At 46.8% G+C, this 21,287-nt stretch overlaps 1 protein-coding gene across 1 annotated transcript in view; it reads left to right on the forward strand.

Annotated features, from left to right (window-relative positions):
- The window catches only part of BMP6 (bone morphogenetic protein 6), a 144,520-nt gene that overhangs the window by 115,954 nt on the left and 7,279 nt on the right, over positions 1 to 21,287 (forward strand). Inside the window, exons 2-4 of the mRNA XM_007466389.1 lie at positions 4,103 to 4,298; positions 18,872 to 19,020; positions 19,507 to 19,704. Coding sequence (XP_007466451.1) covers positions 4,103 to 4,298; positions 18,872 to 19,020; positions 19,507 to 19,704 — 543 coding nt within the window. The remainder of the gene's footprint in view (positions 1 to 4,102; positions 4,299 to 18,871; positions 19,021 to 19,506; positions 19,705 to 21,287) is intronic.

Genomic DNA, 21,287 nt, shown 5'->3' on the forward strand with positions numbered 1-21,287 from the left:
CAAAGACATAGTCTCAGCTCAGAGGAGCTCGATTGTCAAATACCGCTAACGATGCTTCCAACTACCATTTGCTGAGCCCTTCCTCTATCACTGACTGTCTTGTACAGATTGTCTCACTTAATCCTCAGAAATGTTGTTATTCCCATTTAATTGATAACTGAAACTTTGGCTGATATCTTACTTGCTGTCACCTGAGTAAGATAAGCGGGAGCTGGATTTCAAAACCATGTTGTCAGCTTCACACTTCGTCCACATTCTTGGCTACTACCTTGCTACTGCCTATTCCACACACGGCACCATCTTTGAGAAGCCAGATGCAGGGGCTACAAAATAGGTACTGAGCGCTGGATCCCCACCTCAGCCCTTTCTCATTTTTCTTGAATTGTCTGATGTTTAAGGAGCCCAGGTCACAGAGCTCAAAGGGGAAATGCTAAGCTCATTGGGACCCTTGCCGTATTACGGTGGTGGTCTTTAAATGCACATGTAGGCAGTGACCTAATTGTACTTATTTCCTGTATCCCTATGAGACATTAGCAAATGCACTGTGTAACTTTAATTGTGGGCAGAAGATCTGGGGAGAGAGGAGGCATTCCAAGCAAACTCCAATGACCAGTAGCTGAGGTCTCGTGGGAAGAGTGAGGAAGATGGTGTAGCTTTGAGCTAAGAGGCACGAGGAGAGGTTCAGGCGACAATAAAGAGTTTAGGTGGGAGAGCTTGTAACGAGGTGCGCAGCAATCAGAGACTCACGGGGGGCTGAGGAGACCATGCCTCTCTTCCAAGAAGGATTAAGGAAAAGCAGGAGGAAGTGGAGTGCTTCAAGACCGACCAGAGGAGAATTGGGGAAATGTACATATAAGGCAACGAGTTCTAATTCGCACGGTAATAAAATGGAAGGCTTTGAACTATGTTTCTTTCCACTTTCTCATTTTTAGATTCTTTATCCATCTATTCACATCTGTCTGTGAGTGGCTGCCAGGATCCTTCCTTAGTCACACACACTGCCTCCCAGGATTTCAAAATCCCTCCTCCTTAAGAACTGCGTGCAGTTTCTCCCCTTCCTGGCAAGGTCGGACTCCCCTTCTCTCTTCCTCTCTTGCCCTCCCTTCTCATCTTGTGTCAGTTGCCTCTTACCGTGTAACAAATCACCCAAAACTTGGTGGCTTCAAACAGCAAGGTACTGTTATCATCTCTCACGGTCTGGTCAAAAGACTAGGATGAACTGGGTGGCCCCCCCTCAGGGTCTCTCATGCAGTTGCAGTCAGGTGGTCACTGGGGTTGGGATCATCCCGAGGCTCCAGTGGGTTGGACATCCAAGATGGCGTCTTCATACCATGGCTGGTGCCTCAGCTGAGGTGGCTGGGGACTGACTGGGCTCTTCCCGCCCTCCTTCCTTCTCCCTCTGTGTCTCTGTGCGCCACACAGCCTCTCTACGTGGTTACCTCAGACTTCCTCATAGTCTAGGGGGTTCAGAGTAGTTGCACTTCTTACGTGGTAGCCATCTTTCCTTAGACGTGCATTCCAAGACACCTAAATGGAAGGAAGTTCCAAGCTTATGACTTAGCCTCAGAATCACTCAGCACCACTGTTGCTGCCTCTTATTGGTCCAGAGAAGGTCACAGAACCAGCCCAGGGGAGAAGGGACCACCTAAGGGTGTACATACAGGAAGGTGTGGTTTACTGGGGGTGGTATACCTCTCCAAAGACTAACATATTTCTCATGTATTGAAATATCTCTCCCTTCTCTCCTCCTTATAACTGAAATATCTTGTCACTGTTTTATTTTTAAGTCACTGTTTTATATCTTGCTTCACATCCATAGTTTTTCTTTCTGTTGTTTATGTTAAGAGTGATTGGAAGACTTCTTTGAGGAATTCTTATGCATTCTCTCAAAAGAATCTTTTAAGAATATGCTTTCATTTCTTGATATTGAAATTTTTCAGCACCCAAGAGGCCCTATAGAAAAGCTGTGTGACTATTTTTTAGAAAGACTCTTTGGGAAATCAGATTCGATTCACTTTTTAACCACTGATGATAACATATCAAACTGAAAAGGCAGATCAGTTTTAGGGAAAAGTGATCCACCATCAGGTGTGGGTGTCCTTGAGTGAACTCCCCAACAATATTGCTTTTCATGCTTAGCCACTAATTAAAAAACCTGTTCTCTTGTTGGGACTGAACCATGGTTTACTTTCTGGCTGGACCTTTTTTTTTTTTTTTTTTTTTTTTTAACTTATATTCAAGCTCTTACGCAAGCCAAAGCTTACTGTTTTTTAACAACTCCCTCACCCCGCCCCCCACCCCCAGAAAAGGGATAACTTGAATCTAAAAGATTTGTTGCACAGTCACATGGCAGTTTCAGAAATTCTTTATTTAAAAACCTCGTACCGATGGATGGCTTAACTTTCCCAAGCTTCTGCAATGCCATCGAGGTCTCAGGTTCGTGTAAAGTTATTGGCTTGAAAGGAGCTTAATCTGCAGAGCTTTTCTCTGGTGATTATGGAGAAACAGCACATGGGGGAGAAAGTGGGCCATTGGAGGTGGCAAATAACTTGATCTTTTTTTTTTTTTTCCTACCCACAAGCCCTGGAAAAACTCTGCCATCAAGGATTAATTTGCTCATGAGATTTTACTGCGGTTGCCATTAAGAAAAACCTAACAGGAGCAGCAGGGCAGAAGCATTTCTGAGCTCTGGGGAAAGGAGTCAGGATTTGTGGTGGGAAGCAGGGTGCTCGTTTTTCTCTCCTACAACGATTATGAGTTAAGCATCCGAGGTTGATAGCGTTTCTCTCACCCAGGACTTTGTATAGAGCCATCTGAAGGCTGACTCTGAAGCATGACAATCAGTAGTTTGTAGTTTTCCATAGTTTGTCTTTATGCAGGGAAAAATTTCATTAAAAAAAAGCTTTTAGGGAGTTCCGTGGTGGTCTGATTGTTAGGATTCGGCGCTGTCACTGTCATGGCCTGGGTTGGGGAACTGAGATCCTGCAAGCCGCGTGGCATGGCCAAAATATGAAAAAAAAAAAAAAAGCTTTTAGACTCGATCCTTTCCCAGTTTTTTAAAAAAAGCCTTAGGGCTTCCCTGGTGGCGCAGTGGTTGGGAGTCCGCCTGCCGATGCAGGGGACGCGGGTTCGTGCCCCGATCCGGGAGGATCCCACATGCCGCGGGGCGGCTGGGCCCGTGAGCCATGGCCGCTGAGCCTGCGCGTCCGGAGCCTGTGCTCCGCAACGGGAGAGGCCACAGCGGTGAGAGGCCCGCGAACCGCAAAAAAAAAAAAGGCTTAGACAATCGCATGTTATCCCGTTGGTGACGTGTTTCCGCAACTCTGTCCTCATACGTGGGTTCTACATGCAGGTTAAATAGAGACCCCGGCAGCTTCACAACCCAGAGGGTCCCTCCCCTCAGAAGCGTTCAGCCCTCAGTTTCCTCCAGTAGAGGGAGGGCAGTGGACTTTAGTTAGAGCAATATTTTCTATGAAATTTCACACTAAACCCCTAAACAAAAATTCCCCCTGGACATCAGGCAAAATATGAGGACCGTTCGAGCTTCAGACCCAGGCAGAACCCGCTGCTCACCCCCATCTCCGACCACGGAACACCCCTCCCCCAGCAAAGGTTAGCTCAGGGCTGCCCTTGGTCTTGGCAACTGCTTGGTGGGGAGAGAAGGAACCAACCTGAGGGGATAGGAGAGCAGCAGCAGGAAAGGGGGGCTGGGAGGGGACAACGGAGCCAGGACGGCAGAGGCGTTCTTAGTCACTGTTGCCTGGATCCCTCCAGCTTCCCTGGGAAGCCCTCTTCCTCTCATGCTGCAGATGAGGAAGCCGGAAGACAAGAGTTTAAATAACTTGCTGTCATGCAACTTGGTTAAATAGTTTTAAGTCGTTAAAGAGAATCTAAGCATTGTATTTAATCCCTGGGGAGAATGAAGGATTTTTAATCTCAGCCTGGCAGCCTAGCCCGTGGTTCTTTCCACCACCCACTGATCCCTCTAATAAGGGTAACGGTAAGCCGCTTAGGAATGAAAACGGGGGAACTTTCTAGATGTGAGCCTGTGGCACTTAGCCAAGTAACGATAGTTGTCACTCTCTCTTGTTTAATCCTATAGTGGAGGACGACAAGGAGTTCTCCCCTCGCCAGCGACACCACAAAGAGTTCAAGTTCAACCTATCCCAGATTCCCGCGGGTGAGGCGGTGACGGCTGCAGAGTTCCGAATCTACAAGGACTGTGTTGTTGGAACGAGTTTTAAAAACCAAACTTTTCTTGTCGGCATTTACCAAGTCTTACAGGAGCAGCAGCACAGGTACGGAGGCTCGAGGAACCCCAAAGGGTGGGGCTGGCCCCCGTTTGTCACCCCGTCACCTTATAACCCCGACTGTGTCTCTGCAAGGTGGCTTGGAGTTCAAGGGCAGCACACGGGCGTGACGGGGGCTGTGTTCCCAATGGTAGCGTTGAGCCAGCAAGACGACTTTTTTGCTCTTAAGGTGAAAATTTCCCCAATAGTTTTCTTTTCTGAAGCAAGCCAGTGAATGGTATCTACTAAGCATCCTTTGTGTTCGGAAAACATATAACTCACTGGGACTAAAATGTTTCCCGCTATGTTTTAGTCCCTACTTCGAATGGTGGATGAGGGTGGCTAACATAAGTTCGCACATGGAAATTATATGAGGATGCTTAACTGCAAATGCTGCTGATTCAAGCGAATAGAAGGCTGTGTGCTTGTGCATGTAATATACACATATATGATATAATATGTCTTTGAGTAAGTGAGTGTGTGTGTATATGTGTGTCTCAAATGTATTTTTTATCATGTAGTTGCAAGGGACCGGTAGACTTTTTTTCCCATGTCTGTATTATTCTTGTTTCTTGAAATGAGGCCACACTGTTTGACAGAAGAGCTGTGTTCTTGGGGCTGCCTAGCAAATAAAGGAAAACTTCCGTGGAGTGATTTTTAGAGCCTCGGAGGGGCTAAGGGATGAATTATTACAGCAGTTATTTCAGTCCTACATACAGCACACAGAAAACAAGCCCATGACCTTGAACTTTGCTTGTATGTAGGGCTCAGTTGAGTGGTCTGGCCAGAACAGAGAGTCCGATGCAGAGGTCAGCACTGCCCATGGTTCTCAGAGGGCAGCAGGTAGGAACTCGGCCCGTGATGGTACATTCTGCCAATTGTATGGTAAATACGAAGATAAAAGGGAAAGGAAGAGAATGCAGAGGAGAAGGGACATTTATGTCCTCTGTTTATGGACTCTGTTAGCTTTGGTTTTATAAACCACCTCCAGATTCTTGCTTTTGGTCCTGGAAATCTGTTAATTTCCCAAGAAGGTCCAAAAGTTTGGATTAAGAAGGTCCAAAGGAAGGAGTCGGGTCTCTCCTGAACTTACGGATCTGTGTGTGGGTCTGTCGCAAATACACACACTAAAATAACAAACGTGAACTTGCCCCATACAAGGACCATCTTGAGAGCATTGCCAACATTTGGCCCCAATGCGTATTCAAGTCTGTAATGAGGGAACTGGAGAAGGAGGGACATGCCAGGCCGTGGGGACATGTCCTGGTGTTGGACAGACACACGGATGGCTGTCTGTGAATTCTTAGCTGTGGCAGTTAAGTAAAACAGGGCCATTGCAGGATCTTTATAACAGACCAGAATGTCAGAACGGAAGGCAGGTTTTCTGATGTCTGATGTTCGCTCCTAAATAAAAGTGTATTCATTGACTTAACTCTTAAGGGCCTCTTTTGAGTAAATTATTCGTTGCTAGATTATTCGTTGCTAGATTTTCATCTTTCAATATTTCAGAGAGAATTGCTATTCAGTGATTCTTCGGAGCTGCTTTAGCCATTGGTTTTCAACCTGCCGAAGTATTGGTCCCATAGCCTTTCTCCGATGGAAATAACCTGCTGGAGCCTTTTTGGGCTCAGACATTTGTTTGGAAAACATAGTTTTCTGTGTTCTGCAGGAAAAGCTTTAGGGTGAAAACACTAGGTTGGAGGTTTTGTGACTAATGGATTTTTTTTCAAAATTATTATTATTTTAAAAAAGAGAGAGAGCACGCGCTGGCGGACCGTTTGTAAGGTTTACGCTGAACTCCAGCCAAAAACGAACAGCTGCCTTCAGCCTCAGATCGTGGTGTCACGCTTCCTCCAGGCCAGCAGCGAGCTTGGAAAACAAAACTCCCAAATGGTCCCAACCTTTGCTGACTCCGTGTCAAAGCAGAGTTGTAATTTCTCTGCGTTTTAGGATGGGAGCATTTGGTGATTGGATGTGTTTAATTTTTGTGCATAGGAAAAGGGGAAATCCTGGGAGAATTGGGAGAATTTCATGCTTTTAAAGAGTTCCAGGTTGGCCAGGAGAAGATTTTCTTATCAGTGGGCCTGGAGCCCAGGCTGCCTGCGGTTTGCTCATGTCCTTCCAGAGGCCTCCAGATTGAACTGTGGGACCCCGTCTGGGGAAGGTTCGATCTCCCCATCTTGGGGTGTCTTGGCTGAAAAGGACCCTCCAGGCCTGTGAAGAAACGTAGCTGCCTAATCCGTTTCAGTGAAATTTGTAGCATTTGATGGATCAGCTTAACACACGTGTGTGTTGCAAAAGAGTTGGCCTCCTTGGAAAAGAAAAAAGGCAGGTGTTTCAATGCTGAGTCATACCCTCAGCTGAGGCAGGAGAAGTTCTGTGTTGGGCCTCCTGGTGTAAAGGGCAGCTCGGGAGCCTGACCCAGGGAGGGTCAGAAACGATTCTTGGAAGATAGGCCATTGCTGTGAACTCTGCAGAAACCTTATTTCTCTGACTGGTAAGAAATCACTGGACCAGGTAAGTTCAAAAAAGTGATGAGTTGAAGAGATGGTGCTTTGAGGTAAGACAGGGTAACAACTGATACAGTATTCAAAACCTGAGAATAAGCCAAGAGATGGAATCTAAGTCCTGAAAAGATCTGGAGCAACTCTCAGAGTGGAGTGGGGTTGGCAACCCCACAGCATACGCAGTCCTATCAGAGGAGCACAGGGGACCCTTTGTAGTTTACTTTACAATTTTAGAGTATGGTGTGGGGTTGATACCTTAAGATGAGTTTGGTGTTACTGTCTGATGTAAGAAATTGTTATGTTTTTATGATGACCTTGGTGGAAACTGGCATTTATACAGTGCTTAGGGTTTGGGAAAGACCTTCCCCCACGTTCCTTCCTTAGGATTTAGCCATGACCCCATCAGACAGCTGGTCAGGATGAAACGTGGCGCATACGGATTTTGCCAAGTCCAAATTAGGCCTGATCTGTGATCTGCTTTGATTCCCTCAAAGTCATCCCAGTGACATGGGGACAGTCCTGAGATAAAGGTGAAGTGCCAGAAAGAGGTAAGCGGTCCCCTTATGGCATGCCTTGCATCTTCATCTCCTTAGCTTGGATGCGAACATCTCAAGGATGCTTCTGTTTGGATGGCATAGGAGACAGCTCCGTTGGGGGTAGAAATCGGGGGGGGGGGGGAAAATTCAGGCCCTGGTACTGATACTTGGGCTTTCAAGGCCTTGCGATGGAAAACCTCTGCAAAGCTTCGTTGATCTTTTGGTCAACCATGGATCTACTAGCAGTTCTTCTAGAGGAGGGGGTGTGGAGGAGAAAAAAGACTAGAATAAATTTACATAAAAGTACTTGTCCTCCGCGATGAAGAGTGGCCCCCGCTTGCCACAACTAGAGAAAGCCCTCGCACAGAAACGAAGACCCGACACAGCAAAAATAATAAAATTAATTAATTAATAAAAGACTTTGTTTAAAAGCAAAAAAAAAAAAAAAAAAGTACTTGTCCTTATTCACAGTATTATATCTTTGTCCATTTATTTTACCATTTTCTCCCGAATCTCATACACACTAAGCTTTCTTCATACTTGGAGGGTAAAGGCTGCTCTGATTAACTGTCAACCTTCCATTGTCATGTGTAGTAGTGTGACGGTAGCATGTTGCTTTTCATAACATGTACTCATGATCTTTACTTTTATAGCACCTATAGATTAATAGTGCAGTTTGGGGGCCTTTAAGAATATCATTTGCATCTACATTTCTATCTGGTGAAAGACATACTTTGACTCTTCTTATTCAATTTTGTATATCTGGAAGTCAAAGTCAAACAGCATCTCTTGAAAGCCAGCCAGAAATTTTTTCAGTGTCTGAAAGATGGTTCTGCTTGGTACATGAACTGGCCACACGTGCCTCTGATAGTTTTGACATCCCATATTCTACTCTCTATGGTTTGGCAGTTGTATTGCCTGGCAGTGATAATCTATCTTCTGTGTATAGGATAACTTTTCTTTTTTGTGTTCTATCATGGTGCAGTCCTTTGGAAGACATTTAAAGTGAGAATTAATTACCAAATTCAAAATTCAGTTCCTCCTGGTATAAACAATATCACGACTCTGTTTGCAGACAGGCAAAGCAGGGTTTTTTGTTTTGTTTTTGTTTTTTCAGTTTGGTCCATATGTTTCATCCTAACTTTAGAATCCTTAGGATTGGAAGATGTGCATCTTTGAATCAAGGGAACAGGGCAATGCTGGTTTTTCAAACCAAGAAAGATTTCCTTAGGCCACCCAGAGGCCATGCAGGTGGAGTCCCCAGAAACAATGCCAGACTGAATTATTGTTTAAAGTTGTGACCAAGTTCACCCTTTCTGACCTGCTTTTTAAGATAGAATATAATTGTCCCAGCAGAGAAAATACCTGTCAAAAGGCAAAAAAACAGTTTTCCAAAATTTTTAATTTGATTCGCTACTCTGAACCATTCACAGAGATAGGGAATGTAGGAATAATTCAAGGAAGGGGGATGGACATGAGTCCAGGTTGGGACATGTCTGAGTCATGGTTGGATGCCCAAGAGGCAGTGGGATATGGGAGTGTTTAGATCAGCAGAATGAGTTAAACTCTACAGGAATGGGTATTTGAGATCACAGGTGAACTACAGATGTAGATTGGATAGCTGTGTAAGAATAGAAAAACCTGACTGACCCTGGACCATTTATTAAAAATACTATCTTTTTTCCATTCACATCAGTGGCATTTTTGTCATGTATCAGGTGACCACGTGTGTTTGGGTCTGTTTCTGAGATCTTTATTCTGTTCTATTGATTGATTTTTCTCATATCAATAAAAACTCTGATTCTTTTAGTTTTGTAAGAAGTCTTAATATCTGGTGTGTAAGTTCTCCAAATTTGTTCTTTAAGATTTTCTTGGCTATTGATGGCCCTTTGCATTCTCATATATATTGTAAACTCAGCATTTCAATTTCCACAAAAGAAACTTGCTGGGCTTCTGTTTGGAATTTCATTGAATTTAGAGCTTGATTTGGGAAGAATTGACTCTCCCTAATATTGAGTGTTCCAGTCCAAGAATATGTTTATTTAGGCTTTCTCTAATTACTCTCAATAACATTTTACAGTTTAGGGGGTCTTGAATGTTTTTATTAGAATTATTCCAGGAATTGAAGTTTTTATCCTATTGTAAATGATGTTATTAGCTTTTAAAAATTTCAGTGTCTAATTCTTTTTCGCCCACATATAGAAATGCAGCTGATTTTTTTTTTTTTTTTTTTTTTTTTTTTTTTCGGTACGTGGGCCTCTCACCATTGTGGCCTCTCCCGTTGCGGAGCAGAGGCTCCGGACGCGCAGGCTCAGCGGCCATGGCTCACGGGCCCAGCCGCTCCGCGGCACGTGGGATCCCCCTAGACCGGGGCACGAACCCACGTCCCCTGCATCAGCAGGCAGACTCTCGACCACTGCGCCACCAGGGAAGCCCTGATTTTTATATATTGATCTTATATCCAGCAACCTTGCAAATTTACATATTAATTCTAGTAATTTTTCTCTGCAGAATTTTAAAATTTCCATGAATATAATCATGTCATCTATAAATATTTTTATTTTTTCCTCTGTAATTCTTATATTTTTACTTCTCTTTTTCTTGTTTTATTGTGCTCACTAGATATCCAGTGCAATGTTGAATTCCATTCAGATTTCTGTTAGATTTCTAATGTCAGATTGGAAATCTCTGTCAGATTTCTAATCTAAGGCGGGGGGGATTGTTTAATATTGCACCATTAAGGATAATGTTTGCTATAAATGTTTTTGTAGATACTCTTACTTTATTAAGGAAATTCTCCTCTATTCTTAGTTTGCTATGGGTTTTTAAAAATTAGAAATTGATGTGGATTTTATCTTTTTTCTGAATTTTTTGGGATGATTATAGTTGGTCCTTCATATCCATGGGTTCTGCATCTGTGGAGTCAACCAACCATGGATCAAAATATTTGAAAAGAAATTCCAGAAAGTTCCAAAGAGCAAAACTTGAATTTGCTGTGTGCTGGCAACTGTTTATTGATACATAGCATTTACATTGTGTTAGGTATTATAAGTAATCTAGAGATGATTTAAAATATACAGGAGGATATGGGTAAGTTATATGCAAATACTGTACATGATTTTATATAAGGGACTTGAGCATATGGGGATTTTGGTATCCAGGTATTTTTTGGTATCCAGGTATTTTTTGGTATCCAGGTATTTTTGGTATCCAGGTTTGGGTCCTGGAACCCCAGTCCCCCAGGGATATTGAGGGATGTCTGTATATGATTTTTGCCCTTTATAGTGTTAATGTGATATACTACATTAAATGATTTTCAAGTGTAAAACCAACTTCACATCCCTGGAACAAACCCAACTTGTGATTTATTATTCTTTTAATATAAGGCTAGATTCTAAGATCATGTCTGAAAACTTTATTATCTGGATCACCTGTGGGTCTGTTTCTATTATCTATTTGTTCCTTTGGTTTTTCCTCATTTGGTTTCATTTCCTGGCATGCCTGATAATTTTTTAAAATTAAATTCTGGGCGTTATTTATGAAATCAATTCTAGATACTGGTATCTCCTTCCAGATTGGGTTTCATTTTCTTCTGGAAGGCAGAAAAAATACAGACAGGTAGATCACCTTGTTCTTTTGTCTTAACTGAGGCTGGGTTTCCAGATGTGTTAAGGCTTCTCTGTTTCTGGTTTTCCTTTTCTCCTACAGTTGAGCTCTTTAGGGGTCTCAGCTGAAGGTCTAGGTTGTTTACCGGAAGTTCCCTTCCTTGGTGGCCTCTGAACTCTAATTTTTTAACTACCCGGTATTGAGAGACTGCCAAAAACTCTGCTTTGCTTTTTATCCTCTAAGCAGTTTCTTTCTGCTTGTTTTCTCAGCTTCCTCCTGCATGCAAACGCAGTCTAATATTTGGCAAGCATCTCAAATGGAACTATTGGAGTTCATGGACACCAGGACTTGAAGAGCCAAGGTCCTAGAGGAAGTGAACCCAAACTTCTATGAGATCACTTTTATGAGCTCACTTCTCTACAGCCTCTTTCCTCTGGGACCCTAGCCCTTCAAGTCATAACTTCCTGAAGCTCCAATTTGCGTCCCCAGCCAGCAATATTGCTCCAGACTCCTGGCTGCTTCTCCTTTCTGTTTGACATCCTTGCGTCATGCTAGGAATTAACAAATACCCTGAGATGAAAAAGCAACGGCAAATACAGGGTTCACCTCAATGCATTTCTCTTCTCTCTGAGCTCTTGACTCATGAACCATTGCCTTTCTCGGTTACTCTAAGATGGCTTCCAGAAGATTTGTGTTTTTAGTCTTAGCAGGAGTGTTAGTTGGATACATCGTAGCCAGAAGCATCCATCTCTGAAGTGTCATATTTTTATTATTTTTATTTGGAAAAATCTTTATAATGAATCCCCACAAATGTTGATGTTTGAGTCATTAACCAAACAGTATAGTTCTGGAAACCAGACCTGAACGTGGTAGTTGAGCCAGGATCTAGGCGAGTTGTTTTCTTAGAAAAGCATTTCTCATAGACTGATTCTCATAAACTGATTGCTGTACGAATTCTGTCGGATGTTCGGTGCTGCCTCCCAAAGTGAAGTAATGTGAACTCTTATCTCCACCGACATGAAAGTGAGATACCTGGGACCGTTTTCTTTTATGAAGAGAAGGGCAAACTTGAGAAAGCCGGGAATAGGAGAACCCTATTGTCGTTTGGGTGGAGGAAAATCAAAGCCTTTTTATCACTGTGCCCAGCCACACCTGTTTCTCTTTCTGTATCTGGCTTTCACAGGTCACATCCCCAGGGACTCCTGCAATCTTAATGCTGGCTTGATAATCTCTGACGCACTCAGCGTGGGCCCCCGGGCAAGCACTGAACTTTTCAGCATTTGTTCCTTTGCCCCTGAAAAGGGGATAATGTAACTGACCCACAACTGCTGTTATGTAACCCATTAGTTTCATCTTCTTAGTCAAGAACATATTCCTTAGACTTAGAATCATCTCCCTGAAGTTAAAGAAAAGAAAAAAAAGATTCAAGAAGCTACCAAATATTCCTCTGCCTGTCTACGTTCTGTTCTTTGCAAAGGGCACAGGGGAGCTGAGAAGGTTAGAGAGGAATTAACATCATCACACAGAATTGGATGCACTCAGAATAATGCTCAGTTTGGGGAGAGGGGGATGTCAGGGCATGGGGAGCCGGAGGAACTATTGTTTGGAACTGTTTATCCACTTGGTAAATGTGGCAGAGAAAAGAAAATAGGTCTGAGCTTCCCTGGTGGTGCAGTGGTTAAGAATCCACCTGCCAATGCAGGGGACATGGGTTTGAGCCCTGGTCCGCGAAGATCCCACATGCCACGGAGCAACTAAGCCCGTGAGCCACAACTACTGAGCCTGCGCTCTAGAGCCTGCGAGCCACAACTACTGAGCCCACGCGCCACAACTACTGAAGCCTGTGCTCCTAGAGCCCGTGCTCTGCAGCAAGAGAAGCCACCGCAACGAGAAGCCCACGCACCACAACGAAGAGTAGCCCCCGCTCGCCACAACTAGAGAAAGCCCGTGCGCAGCAACGAAGACACAACGCAGCCAAAAATAAAATAAATAAAGTAAATAAATAATTTATAAAATAAATAAATTTATTTAAAAAAAGAAAGAACATAGGTCTTTGTTTCTGGAACTATGTCTTCTGGATTATTCACTCCCAGAAACAGGTTGCTTTGGTTGCCAGCATCTCCCCCGGGACGTCCAGCTTTGTGGGAGTTGGGCCATGGTTGTGGTCAAGATTTTGTTTTGCTATTTCTTTTAAAATCACAAATTAACAGTATTTTTACCATTTTAATTCCCCATAGTGGGCAAGGACGTGGATGTGGGGTTGGTAATAAGAACTAAAACATATAAGATGTGCCCATGACATGTTTAAAAGGTGGCAGACCCTTCATTCAATTGTGTTCGATCGCTAGGGCACGTTGGAGTATTTGTCCCGGTGTCTGGGGGCCAAAGAGGACAGGTTAAGTGGCCATGGACTTGTACGAGGTAATCTTCCACCTTCCCCCTCTCTCCGTCTCAGACACATAGAAGCAAACCTTCTAATAATACTGCTGCTTTGGACTTGATCTAACCCGTGCTTCTGATTATTAGTCTAACTCTAACTCTCTGAGGGTAAGGCCAACCCCTAAGACAGTCAAACACTTGTGAAGCCTACATGACTTTGCATGATTTTAAGGAGAGGAGCAAGATATTTTGAGAGCAGACAGCTTTGAACCTTAAGTCTAGAAGGCAGGCCAAGGTCATTCTCCTCATACTCGAGAGGGAGAGTGCTGGAGGACAGCGCCTCTGAGTGTTGTCCCCAGACCAGCGGCACCAGCATCACCTGGGAATCTGGTTTTTGTTTTTGTTTTGCGGTACGCGGGACTCTCACTGCTGCAGCCTCTCCCGTTGCGGAGCACAGGCTCAGCGGCCATGGCTCACGGACCCAGCCGCTGCGCGGCATGTGGGATCTTCCTGGACCGGGGCACGAACCCGTGTCCCCTGCATCAGCAGGCGGACTCTCAACCACTGCGCCACCAGGGAAGCCCGGGAATCTGTTAGAAGTGCGAGTTTGCAAGGCCCCGCCTCAGAAACTCTAACAAGGCCTCCAGGGGATTCTGATGCAGGCTGACCTTGAGAACCTCTGCTATGATGGTTAAGAGCCAGGTTGCCTGGCTGAGTGATTGTGAGCAAGTTGCTTAACCCGTATGTGCCTCAGTTTCCTGCTCTGTAAATCTGTGGTGGTATGAATAGTATTTTGTTTGCCTCTCTGGGTGGTCGTGAGAAGCTAACATATGTAGGAGCAGCCCTACATATGTTTACATGGTAAACACCATGTAAGGGCAGAGCTGTGTTAATATCCTGACAGCAAAGTGATTTGTACTGGTTTATTGAAGATGAAATATCCCTTACAGGGTGGAAGTGCGTTTGATATATGAACTTTTTATGCTCATCCTAGAGGTGCAAATTGGGTAAATTCAAGTGCCATAAAATCAATGAGAGCTTGGCTGATTATATAATAATAATGTTCATTCACCCTTGTTACTCAGATCCGTGTGTGCATGTGTGTGTGTGTGTGTGTGTGTAGCAGTTTACTCTGATTTGTAATGCTTTGTTTTCAAATATCCTATTTCTTTCTGTCTTTTTAGTTGGTAAAAGTTTAGACGTAATCCTCTATATACGATGCATTACATAAGAAAAAAGTAAAAATCCTTGCCTTACTGTCTAATTTTCATTGAGTTTTGACTTTCATTCTATTTGAAAATTGTGCTTCTCGCCTAAAGAAGACCTCGATGCCACTGGAGTGGGGTTTAGAAGGGAACCCCTGCTGTTTGCGTAGCAAAATCAGGAGTGTCTTGTTTGAGGCAACACTTTGACAGAGTGCGTAGACTGAGAAGGTCACGTGTCATTGAAGAAAAGTAAATAGACGTGGGTCAGACCATTTTAGTGACTTGCCGTAAATAGTGTCTCTTAAATACCTGAGTTGCTGGAAGCATTGAGCCAGTGAAGTCCCTCCTCAAAGCTGTCATTCTTTTTGAAAGTTCCTCACCCTTTCTGAGTGTGTGTCAGTGGTGTTTTCAGTCTAGACAGAGGGCATTGTGCCTGGGAAAAGGAGGAGGGTGAGACCGGGAGCCACTGGAGTCCCAGCAGCAGGCATTAGGCATCTCAACCTTTACTTCCTGCGCGACCTTTCACCCCCTCCGACACTGACCCTGACATGAGAAGTCACTCGTGATTTCTCATCCTGTGCCAGCCCTGAGCATCTGAATGTGTTTTCTGTATCCAGCCACCATTGGCATTGATGTGCAGTGGATTTTAAACTCTGACTTTATTCTAAGCCCTTGTTTGGGTAATTGCTACCTCTGCCCTGTACTTTAGAAAAAAATTTTTTATTGAACTAGAGTTGATTTACTATATTTTGTTAGTTTCAGGTATACGGCAAAGTGATTCAGTTCTGTGTGTGTACATACACACACACACACACATATATACTTTTTTCAAATTCCTTTCCGTGATAGGTTATTACAAGATGGTGAATATAGTTCCCTGTGCTATACAGTAGGTCCTTGTTGTTTATCTTTTGTGTGTGTGTGTGTGGTATGCGGGCCTCTCACCGCTGTGGCCTCTCCCGCTGCGGAGCACAGGCTCCGGACGCGCAGGCTCAAGCGGCCATGGCTCACGGGCCCAGCTGCTCTGTGGCATGTGGGATCTTCCCGGACCGGGGCACGAACCCGTGTCCCCTGCATCGGCAGGCGGACTCTCAACCACTGCGCCACCAGGGAAGCCCTGTTTATCTATTTTATATACAGTTGTATGTATCTGTTAATCCCCAATTCCCAATTTATCCCTCCCCCCTTTCCCCTTTAGTAACCATGATTGTTCTCTATATCTGTGAGTCTCTTATTTGTAAATAAGTTCATTTGTATCATTTTTTAGGATTCAACAAATAAGTGATCTCATGTGATATTTGCCTGCCTATACTTTTCTTGACTATGCTTTTGAAGCCTGAGCTCCGCTTTCAAGCTGTGGTTACCCCACTTAACACCTGTGTGGCCTTCACACCCTTACCCTCTCCAGGCTGCACGCCCTCTGCTCTAGAAGAGACACGTAATAGGACCTGCCTTCCCCGGGCTTCTCTTGGAGCGGCGGGAGCTCTTCTCGAGGCCCCGCTTGGTGGAAGCGCACGGGAAATATTTGCTGTTCCTCCAGCCATTGAGCCCAGCTATTTCAAGCCCATGCTCTCCATCACTTCCCTTCTAAGGGACCTGAGCATCCTAGGTTTAAGTGGCTGAATTTGATTCGCCCTCAGTGCCCTGAGCCCCGGAGCTCTTCCCGTCTCCAGGCTCAGCTGTGACCCCGCGTGTGTGGATCCACGGGTCTCCTAAGCTGTGAGAACCGGCGCTGTCCTCGGTGGACAGTCAGCGAGGTGTGGCCCAGAAGCACCACCAACTCCTGGGGACCCCAGTGTGACTCCAGAGCAGAGTCAGGGTAGTAGCTCGGGCTCCTGTGTCCTCCAAACCCCACTCACCCTGTGGACTTCATTGCTTCCCCATCATGGTTATGGGTTCTTCCCCTTCCCTCTCTAAGTCATGCCCTTCTCTTTTCCTTTTTCTCTGCTTCTCTCTCCCATTTTTGGATGACGGCCTTCTGTCCCATTCCCCCACTTTCTCTGCTAACAGACTCCCCTGTTCCTTCATCATTAATTCTTTTTTAAATATAAAAGCTCATTCTAGCTCTTTCTACCGGCTATGCCACGCCCATATCTTGGGCTGTATTTCTCTGCATCCTTGTTACAAGTCCTGAAAACGTGCCGGTTGCCCCATCGAAGCTCTTAGTGACCAGTGGCCCTCGGCTCTAACCCCACACGGACCCTCTTCAGCTCAGGGGCAGCCTCACGCCCTGACATTCTCACCGCGTCTTCATTCTAGAAGCCGCCCCTCTGACAAGAACATGTCTTGTGCATCCTTTGGGACCAGGGTGACTTTTCCCACATTGCCGTTCATAGTGTCTGTGTTATTTCTGGATGAAGGTCTTCTCCAACCTTCCAGAACAGCATTGATGTCTTTTTACATCTTCACTTCAAAGCTTTGGACTCGCCACCCCCTCTTGCTGTTTTCCACGAACACCCCCTGTCTGCCTGCCCACAGCCACCTCAGTGATGGGGGGGTGGTAATTTCTCAGCAGGGGGTGTGACACATGCGGGGAGGGGGGGTGCTTTATAGATGGCAGGCGGCGATGTGCCCCCTGCAGACTCTGTCCACCAGCTGAGTAAACGACGCGTAGGCACACCTACTGCTTGGAACTTGGAAAAGATGACAGTAGCGTTGCCTTCTAACTCTGAGCCATGTAAACAGGAAAAATTGTTTCCCCTCTGAGAAGTCTAACATTTTAAACTCAGATGTTTCACTGGCCTCCCAAACGTTTGATGAGCTAGAGATACATTGTATTCATTTGTCACAGGTTGTCTTTCATAATAATCTCAAAAGGCAGGAAGTCATTGTGGAAAACTCTGAATCCACTTACTTTCTTTTCACCAGATTGTTCTTGCAATTACTGGTCATGTGTCCATAAACTCACACCTGAGTCTCAGTTTCCCCAGCTGTAAAATGGGGGTAGTGATATTCTACCTAGTTTTCAGAATGGTTGAAGCAAAGTAGATGCAAGCGCTTTATGACCGATTTAAATGTACACTGTTAGGACCTCCCTGGTGGCGCAGTGGTTAAGAATCCGCCTGCCGGTGCAGGGGCACGGGTTCGAGCCCTGGTCCAGGAAGATCCCACATGCTGCAGAGCAACTAAGGCCGTGTGCCACAACTACTGAAGTCCGTACGCCTAGAGCCCGTGCTGTGCAACGAGAGAAGCCACCGCAATGAGAAGCCCGCGCACCTTAACGAAGAGTAGCTCCCGCTCGCCACAACTAGAGAAAGCCCATGCGTAGCAACGAAGATCCAATGCAGCCAAAAATAAATACATAAATTTATAAAATAAATAAATGTACACTGTTAGTATTGTGATGGTCATCTTAAATTTAGTATTGAATTCTAGTAATTTTTCTGTTCTGTAAGCTCTTGCAGCAAAATATTTCTAGCACCAGGGGATTTGACTCTTTCCGCGGCTAAAACCTCCCCCTTCCCTGTCGTGGGAATTCCAGGCCATTTCGTGCCAGTGTCTCTGGGACGTCAACTCAGACTGTGTCCTCGTGACACACCAAGGTGACCATCCTACATGCTGCCTTGTCATGGCATGTGGGTCCCTCACCCCATCTTCCCACACTAGAGTTATATCAGCTGGAAACTGTTAAAAAAAATTAAAAAAGTAAAAGTAGTCCCGGTGGAGCCCAGTGGAAGGAACAGGCTCGGTGAGTTTCCCTCAAAGGGCCCCAGCGTGGCTCACAGCGGGGCTGGGACAGACTTGAAACTCACCGTCCACGTGGGGAAGGACGCGGCTCTCACCGTAGGCCATGCGAAGGCCTTAATTAAAAGAAAAGAACTGATGATTACTCAGGAATGGGATGTGAATCCTGGCTTCTCCTTTCACAGGAACTAACGTGAGGATTGTCGGGTTCTGAGCTTTTAAAAAAATTAACAAAGTACAACTTAGTAAATGCTCATCTCTATTGATCCTGATTTTAATATTTTCTTAACCCTCTTCCTCGCTGCCCCCTCCACTGCCTCTCTTTTTAGAGTTCACTAGCTGCAAAGCATGCAACAATAGGACTGTTTATTTATTTATTTTGAATTTACCTTAATTCTAAAAGAGATGTGGCCTGAGCAGCTGTCGTGAGGCTTTTGGTGACACCGAGGGGGCCCCCCCCACGTCAGCAGGCAGCTGCTGTCCGTGCGGCACCCCAGCAGATTGTGTCGCGGGTGTGTCCTGTGTGACGTCACACCAGCCGGGGCCACGGCTGGTCGCCGTCCCCGATCCGACGGTGGCATCTGTCGGCTGACACCGGGCAGGACGCAGTGGGGATGAGCTGGGGGCCCTGCGCCCTTCATCCTGCCACCTCTTCCCTCTTTCAGAGACTCTGAGCTGTTTCTGTTGGACACCCGCGCCGTGTGGGCCTCGGAGGAAGGCTGGCTGGAATTTGACATCACAGCCACCAGCAACCTGTGGGTTCTGACCCCGCAGCACAACATGGGGCTGCAGCTGAGTGTGGTCACGCGGGACGGTGAGTTCGCCAAGCTCGGGCCGAGGGTCGTTGGCCTTGGTCTCCTTCGCGGCAGGCGTGGCAGAGCCGTGGTTTCCGGGTGGGCCCCGGGCTCCAGGATGGCTTGGCTTCCTGTCCCCTAGAGCCACTGTGGACCAGCAAGGCCCCCCCACCCCCAAGCCTCCTGGCAAGGACTTGGAGGCGGTGAGATGGTCCTGGGTCCGAGAGTACCCGCGGAGGGCAGCGCCCAGGCGGAGGCCGGGGCGCGTCGCGAGAGAGAGGAAGGCGGGCGCAGGCCCGAGCGCCGGCACCGCGTGGGTCAGTGGGCGCCCCTCCCGCACCTGCGCGTCCCCGCTGCGGCCCGCGGGCCCGGCACCTGGGGCCTGTGAAGCTGCCTCGCCGGTGGGAGGCACGTGACTGGGAAGAAGGGTGCACAGGCCGGGACGAGAACAGCACAAGTCGGGGGCTGGGGGTCCCACCGCCCTCCTGCTTTGGTTTGCCTTCCAGGGCTCGACATCAACCCCCGAGCCGCCGGCCTGGTGGGCAGGGACGGCCCCTACGACAAGCAGCCCTTCATGGTGGCCTTCTTCAAGGCCAGCGAGGTCCACGTGCGCAGCGCCCGCTCGGCCGCCGGCCGGCGGCGACAGCAGAGCCGCAACCGCTCCGCCCCGACCCAGGACGTGTCGCGAGCCTCCAGCGCCTCAGGTGGGTTGGGCGGCCCCGTCTTTGCAGGACCCTGCGGGCTCTGGGGCGTCCCTGGGGACACAGGACCCGCCAAGGCTTTCAGACGCTGCGCGGCTTCCGCAGACGCGCGCGGAGGCTGCAGGTGCCTGGGCAGCCCCCGATAATCTAGACGGGTCCCTAGGCCGTCAGAGGGGAACACTTGTTACCCCGAGGTTGTCTCCGGCTGCAGACAGCCTCAGAGTCTGTTTTTCCAGAAAAGCGTCCTTTTGTTTGGTCAGGTCTCTCCACCTCTTTTCATGTCCGTGCCGAGCCTTAGAGCGCCTAGCTTTTCTCCTAGTCGCGTTACCCCGGGGAAACCGTGACTTACAAACTTGGTACATCCGTGTTAAGGCGGGTTGGCGTTCGTCGGTGCTCTTGGCTGGAAGTGGTATGGCCAGTCAGCTCCAACAGCCCTCTCTGATGGATTTCGCTGGTGCATTCGACTGGCAAGTTCAGGGTTCTACCTTTAGACGTGGTTAGATCCGTGGGCTCAGATGATATTAGGAATCTCTGTTTTCCTAGCTTCCTCTGTTGGTGGCATTCTCAGAAAGCCTGTCTTGATGTGGTGGTCAGGAAGGCAACCTCAGCTTCAGAAAGAGAGCATCTCTTTCGTGGTAGCTTCCCACAGCCAGGTTGGGCCCAGGTGCTCACCCCCTGGAGGGTAGGGGATGGAGTCAGCCCCTTCCTGCCCTGAACCGGCAGGGTCAAAGGGCAGGAGAGAGGAAACAGCGCCCACTGCCCGAGTGCCAATTCAGAGGTCTTTCCGAAATGCTCCCTCCCACGCCTGCCTTTTGGGGAAGAGGCACGGAAGCCCGCTCATCAGAGCACGGTGGTGGGGCGGGTAGCAGGCGTTCCGTCCTGACACCCAGCTCACAGAGCTAGTCAGTACTGAATTCAAACCAAGGTGCATCTTACTCTGGAGTTGGTGCTTTCAAGTTCTGGGTTTCCTTTTCCTTTAAATAGCCCAGAAATCAAGCACGAAGTTGAAGATTTGCTGTAGGATTTGCAGTTGGAGATCTTGCTTCCCTCATTACTACTCTGTGACTTTGGACAAACCTAATCCACTTCAGCCTCAGTTTACCCAGCTGTGAAGTGGGGATGATTGATCCTCGGTGGCTTTGCTGGGATTAAATGAGAAGCTTTGCTCTGGCTCAAAGATGAGTTGCCTCCAGGCATGGGAAGGTCTCAGGGTGTATGTTAGGCTCCTCTGAAGGGATGTAAACTACTTCTGGAAGATGCATTAATTCTTCCAGGTGACTGTTTAACGGTGTCATCTTCCATGGCCGGCAAGAGTTCTTGGAACTTTCCAAAGCGCCCCGTTTTCCTTTGGGAAACAGTGTCTTCATTTTGGGTTCTGACTCAGCGGTTTCTGTTACCAGTAACCTGGATGTGGAACTTGTACCACCCGGTGTGATGTGACATTTTGCTGCATCTCCTCCTGGTGTTTCTTGGAGGCTTCGCCCAGCATGGGTGTTCCTGTGTTTACCGCTAGAAACAGTCAGGGTTGGGGTTTAAAGAAGAAGAAATGATTGCTTGCCTTTATTCGCTTGGCAGGAAGCCTGCTG

The sequence above is a fragment of the Lipotes vexillifer genome, unplaced genomic scaffold, assembly GCF_000442215.2.
Source record: "Lipotes vexillifer unplaced genomic scaffold, Lipotes_vexillifer_v1.1 scaffold444, whole genome shotgun sequence".
NCBI classification, from domain to species: Eukaryota; Metazoa; Chordata; class Mammalia; order Artiodactyla; family Lipotidae; genus Lipotes; species Lipotes vexillifer.